General features: G+C 39.7%; 1 protein-coding gene across 1 annotated transcript; it reads left to right on the top strand.

The window, feature by feature from the left end:
• Positions 1-1,026: 1,026 nt before the first annotated feature.
• LOC119817266 (Kruppel-like factor 18) lies at positions 1,027-2,073 on the top strand. Its single transcript, XM_038334433.1, is given in 2 exon segments — positions 1,027-1,546; positions 1,589-2,073. Coding segments are annotated over 2 exon segments (1,005 nt in total).
• Positions 2,074-5,671: the final 3,598 nt, after the last annotated feature.

Raw genomic sequence — 5,671 nt, 5'->3', positions numbered from 1 at the left:
ATAAGAACCTTTTTAGTGTTTGGTGGCAGGGCCTCTTAAAAGAGCTGTTAGGTTTCATAGCTAAAGCTGAGTCAGGAAGCCTCTCTTAAATGAGCTGGGTTCATTTCTAGCAAAGAAGCAAACCCAAGAAAAAGCTGATACCAAGAAGTCATGCTTAACGTTGTTATTTCGTGTCTAGAATTACTTCCCAAGCTCTCTCAGGTTTTCTGTGGATGCAGTTGTATACACTTTGGGCACCCTGTGTTGACTGAATTTGCATGCAGCCTCGCCTAATGAAGGAGAAATTTCTATAAAAATCAGACCAACCAACAAAGTCAAATTCTATTATCAATAAGTGACCCAACTGAATTTTGAGAATTTCATATCAGAAGTAATTCTGATTATTTACAGCTGCCAAGGAAATGGAGTCTGCATGACCTTGTACTGATTAGATTTAGATATCTCATCCTGGGTGTGTGTCTATGCAGGGACTCAGTTACTGGGAGAAAAACCCTTTGAATTCTTACTTGAATTGGTAATTATTCATTGGATCCATGGCCCAAAGTTGTTTGCTTTCCCAGCTCCAGCTGATTCATCAAGAAAGGACATGTACTTCCAAGAGAAGGTAGAGACCAGATTTTGGGTGTATATAGATTCAAGGAATTTTCCAAAACAAGCTGCAGGCAAAATACCCTGAGAAGTTGGGTAAAGAACAGCACACTCTGAGTTCTAAGAGCCTGGGTAAAGAGTTTATGCAAGAATTCTAGGTGCAGAGCTCCACCCTAGAATAGGCATGGCACGCCAAACCCTAGTCTCTGAAGCCCTGCCCACTTCTGGGCAAGCTTTATAAAAGGAGAATAGAGAGCTGTGGAGGTGAGTTCCTTCCTCCCACTGCTCAGTCAACAAAGTCCCTGAAGGTAGGAAGCCGCAAATTCCAGCTGACATTTTCAGTCTAGTCGGGGCTACCATCAAGTAGCTGTCTGTCTCATATATTTGAGTTTCCACAAGGACTTTAAGCTCTAAAAACTAAAAATATACTTCATCAAGATGTCCTCCTTTCCTAAAACACATGAGGAAATAGTCGAGTTCTTTCAGGGCTTTATTGAAGCCTATAAGGAACAGAACAAAACCCCATGTGATTTTCAGTGGGGACCCTGCTTTCCTCATCCTGACAAGGATAAGATATTCTATGGAGATCAGATGATAACACCCGATGGACACCAGGCATTTCATGAACATCAGATGAAAGTTCCCCAAGACCAAATAAACCATTATGGTCAGATGGCATCTTTTAGTGGTGAGAATATAGGCAGAAACCCCATGAAAATCCAGGGTAGTAAATACAGACTCAGTGGGTATCAGAAATCAATTTACAGAGCTGACCAGAATCTTTGCATCGGTCTTCAGAGGACAAGTCAGGGTGGTGGCCAGCCTCTCTATAACTGTCTGATTCAAACTCCTCAATGTTACACAATTTATCAAGAGAGCATGAAGATAAAATGCAGTGAAGAAGACCACCTGTTTCAGTGTCCGGAAGCAACTACCAGTTGTGAAGACAATTACTTGGGTCAGGTGAAGATCACCTAAGTAGATGAGAATGTCTGCTCAGGTCAGAAGTCATCACCCACTGTTGAAGGAAGCCACAGTCTTCAGTTGCCTTTATTTAGTAACCAAACACCTTATGTGGATCAATCTACATATCCTTCCTCTTCCTCTCTCCCCCAAAGTCAACCCCTGGAGAGCTTTTCAGTTTCATTTTCAATCCAGGGGTAACTTCCACAAGAGAAGTCAGACCTGGAGACCCAGAGCCATGTGACTCAAAAGTCTTCCACTTTGAGGTTCTTCTGTACCTACCAGGATTGTGGGAAATCTTATACCAAGTCTTTCCACCTCAAAGACCATATGAAGAAACACACTGGGGAGAAGGCCTATGTGTGTAATAAGCCTGGATGCAATTGGAAATTTTACCGTGCTGTAGATCTCTTAAGACACAAAAGAAAGCACAGTGGGGATTATCTTCACCCTTGTGCTACGTGCAATAAGAATTTTTCCAGATTATATTATCTCAAACAGCATCAGAGGGTGTGTACTTGAGACTTATAGAGCCTGATTGTCCTCAAGCAATATGTTACCTAATAAAATTGTATTGTTTCCTAACCAAAACAGCATCAAAACAACTATTTGCTAATGTTTCTTGTAGATGATAAAAAAATAACATTGAGAATATGATATTCTATCAAATAATTTAAGAATAATTATTTTGTATAGGTAGGTGGATCTTTTTAAGTTTACCTTTCTTTCTTTCTTTCTTTCTTTCTTTCTTTTTTGGATAGAGACAGTATCTAGTTATGTAACTCTGGCAGTTCTGGATCTCAGAACTGGGATCAAAGGGTTTTACTGATAGTATATATGTATTTCTCTAACTAAATTTGGTTTTCTGTTACTAATTTGGGAAATGGCACTAGAAAAATTATATTAAGAGATCACTAAAAGTATAATTCCACAACAAAACAGGTTAAATATTTCTCCAAACATCTTTCATTGCCTTTCGATATTCTAACAATTTTTAGTTACATTACCAGCTCATGTTCCATTACAAGTTGCAGAAGTGAGGATTATAATTGAGATGAGTGTTATCTGTATCATTTAGGAATGTGGTTGAACAGATATTTGTGTTTTCTTACCTCCATTTCTCTAAGTGACGTCAATTAAGATTCTATCAAAGGCCATTGGGATAGATGGGAATGGGGAGGTTATGGGAGTAGAGGAGACAGAGAAAACTGGTTGGTATGTAAAATAAAGGAAAAATGTGACTTAAGTAAAAATGAAAGAAAATGTATAACCTTGAGAAGATGGTGAAATATTGTCAAAATATTTAGCCTTTCTCTTCATAAGGAGCACTGAAAGGGCTGGGGATGTAGCCCGCTCAGAGTATTGGATTTGCAGGTGTGAGGCCCTGAGTTCCTCCTCCCATGCCAGCATAGAACTCAGAGCCTCACACCTTGTACTGATTAGGCTTATATAGCACATTCTGGGTGTGTCTACTCAGCGACCCGGTTACAGGGAGCAAATCCTTTTGAATTCTTACTTGAATCTGCAATTACTACTTGGATCAGTGGCCCAAAGTTGTTCCTTTTTCCAGCCTCTAACTGAAGAAAGGTCATGGCAAATCCCATCAATAATAACTTTCTTAGTATTCTTGGGATGATTCAAAGTACTCCTGGTTTTCTCCTATTTTCTTCTGGTTTGCAGTTCTGGAAAAGATGTCAAGGAATCCTGGCTCCTTTGGTACATGATTCAATTACCCACTGAATTTTTCTTATCTCTTTTTTCCTATTTTTTAGGGAGAACATTTTAAGTTTGTTACTTGCACGCATAAATTGACTAGCAATTTAAACTAATGAACAAAATATTTAAAGCCTAAAGATTATCCATCGAATAGAGGTCTGAGGCTGTGCTCTGATGCACTAAGAAAGAGAAACTGGGCAGATACTGCTCAGACATTTTTAATCTCAGCACTTGGGCATTGGAGGCAAAAGAATGGTGAACTTGAGACCAGGATAAAACAGTAAGAATTTATGTTAAAAAAAAAAGATCTTAACATGTATTGTGACACCTTGAAAATTTTGATGGTGGGAGATGGATCCCCAGTTTTCAGGGAGACACAAGAAATGGTTGTTGATTGAAATGGTAAGTGACTTAATGAAGCATGTCTAAGCAATGATGTTTTCAGAAGACTGTAAGTCATGCTTTTGGGGGAGTTTAAGTTTTAGTTTCTGTTATAGCCTGCTTGTTTACTTTGAAAGGGATGTGCATTTATTATTCACACAGTTCCTGAACTCTCCAAGCTGTGCTGAATGTTTTTTTTATTTAATTTTTCTTTTTCATCATTCTTTTTTCCTTTATGTCTTATTTTTTATTTTGTTGAAAATAGTTTCTCCCTGGGTCGTGGTTGCACACACTTTTAATCCCAGTACTCAGGAGGCAGAAGCAAGAGGATCTCTGTCAGTTTGAGGCCAGCCAGGTCACCAGAGGCAGTCTCCAAATCTACAAAACACACACACACACACACACACACACACACACACACATATATATATATATGTGTGTGTGTGTGTGTGTGTGTGTAAGCTTATGTAAGAACTCTAGGTTTGGGGCTCCACCATGAAGGGGCATGCCCACTTCTGTGCAAGCTTATAAAAGGAGACTAGAAAGCCCTGGAGCTGAGTTTGGTTTTGCTTTGTGCCTTCATTAACGACCCTGAAATCCTAATCTCTAGCTGACATTTTCACTCTGGTTAGGGAAACAGCTAAGCAGCTGTCTGTGTCTTATATTTGAGTACCCACAAGGACCTTAAGCTATCAAGACAGAAAAGCTACTTCTTGCTTCCTCTGAGTCTGGATGACAACTGCTGACTGAATCTTTCCTCTTCCCAGAATTCTCCTGTTCTCATTGCCCTGCCTATATTTCTTTCTTTTTTTTTTTTTTTGGTTTTTCGAGACAGGGTTTCTCTGCAGCTTTAGAGCCTGTCCTGGAGCTAGCTCTTGTAGACCAGGCTGGTCTCGAACTCACAGAGATCCGCCTGCCTCTGCCTCCCGAGTGCTGGGATTAAAGGCGTGCGCCACCACCTCCCGGCTTCCTGCCTATATTTCTTGCCTGGCTACTGGTCAGCATTTTATTAAACAAGTACAAGAAACAAATTTTGACAGAGTAAAATAATTGTCCCATAGCACTCCCCCACCTTTTTAAGAAAAAACAAACAAACAAGAACTCTGAATCTAATATCCTTTGTTTAGCCTTTGTCCAGACCATTATTCATAATATCTTGTAATCAACATTCTAAACAAAGATAAATATCCATAATCCATTTTTGGGGAATGTGGGCATAGTTTTCTAGGCTGCTTTCTGCTGATTGTGGGTGCTGATAATCTTATGGGGACCTAAAGAAAATTTAAGACTACAGTCATGTCCTGACTGGGAAATTCTGTGAGGCTTAATCATCTCAGCCATCAGTCTTGAAGCTGTTCTGGATGTAGAACTCAGACATCTGGGTCATCCACTTTTATTGGAGATTCTTCAGGGGGTTTTCCTTGATCAAACCTGATTTTTCTTAGCCCAGAATGAATCCACAGCCTCTCATTTCCTGTGTAAACAAAAGCAAAGTCTCTTCTCCAAACTAATATAACTTTTGACTTAAATTTTAAAGTCAAAGTATTTTCAAAATATATATGTTGGATTAATCCAGCAGCATTTATAATTAAATGTTTTCTAGCAGCTGTTAATCCTTCCTTAGCAGTCATACAATTCAAAGTTAACACAATAATATACAGTATACAGACTCTCTGTGTATTTTCCATCTTTACATTCCTATATTTTAAACTCTATTTCTTTTTGTTATTAAAATATATAATTTTTACAAATTTTTCACCTCCTCCCCTCCTCCCATTTCCCTTTCCCTCCCCTCACTTACCCTCCCCCTCCCTCCCTCTCCAGTCCAAGGAGCAGTCAGGGTTCCCTGCCCTGTGGGAAGTCCAAGGTCCTCCCCCCTCCATTCAGGTCTAGGAAGGTGAGGATCCAAACAGACTAGGTTCCCACAAAGCCAGTACATGCAGCAGAATCAAAACCCAGTGCCATTGTCTTTGGCTTCTCAGTCAGCCCTCCTTGTCAGCCACATTCAGAGAGACCGGTTTGA

The sequence above is a fragment of the Arvicola amphibius genome, chromosome 6 (assembly GCF_903992535.2).
Source record: "Arvicola amphibius chromosome 6, mArvAmp1.2, whole genome shotgun sequence".
NCBI classification, from domain to species: Eukaryota; Metazoa; Chordata; class Mammalia; order Rodentia; family Cricetidae; genus Arvicola; species Arvicola amphibius.
The sequence above is the reverse complement of the archived record's forward strand: the minus strand, read 5'-3'. Positions and strand labels throughout refer to the sequence as shown.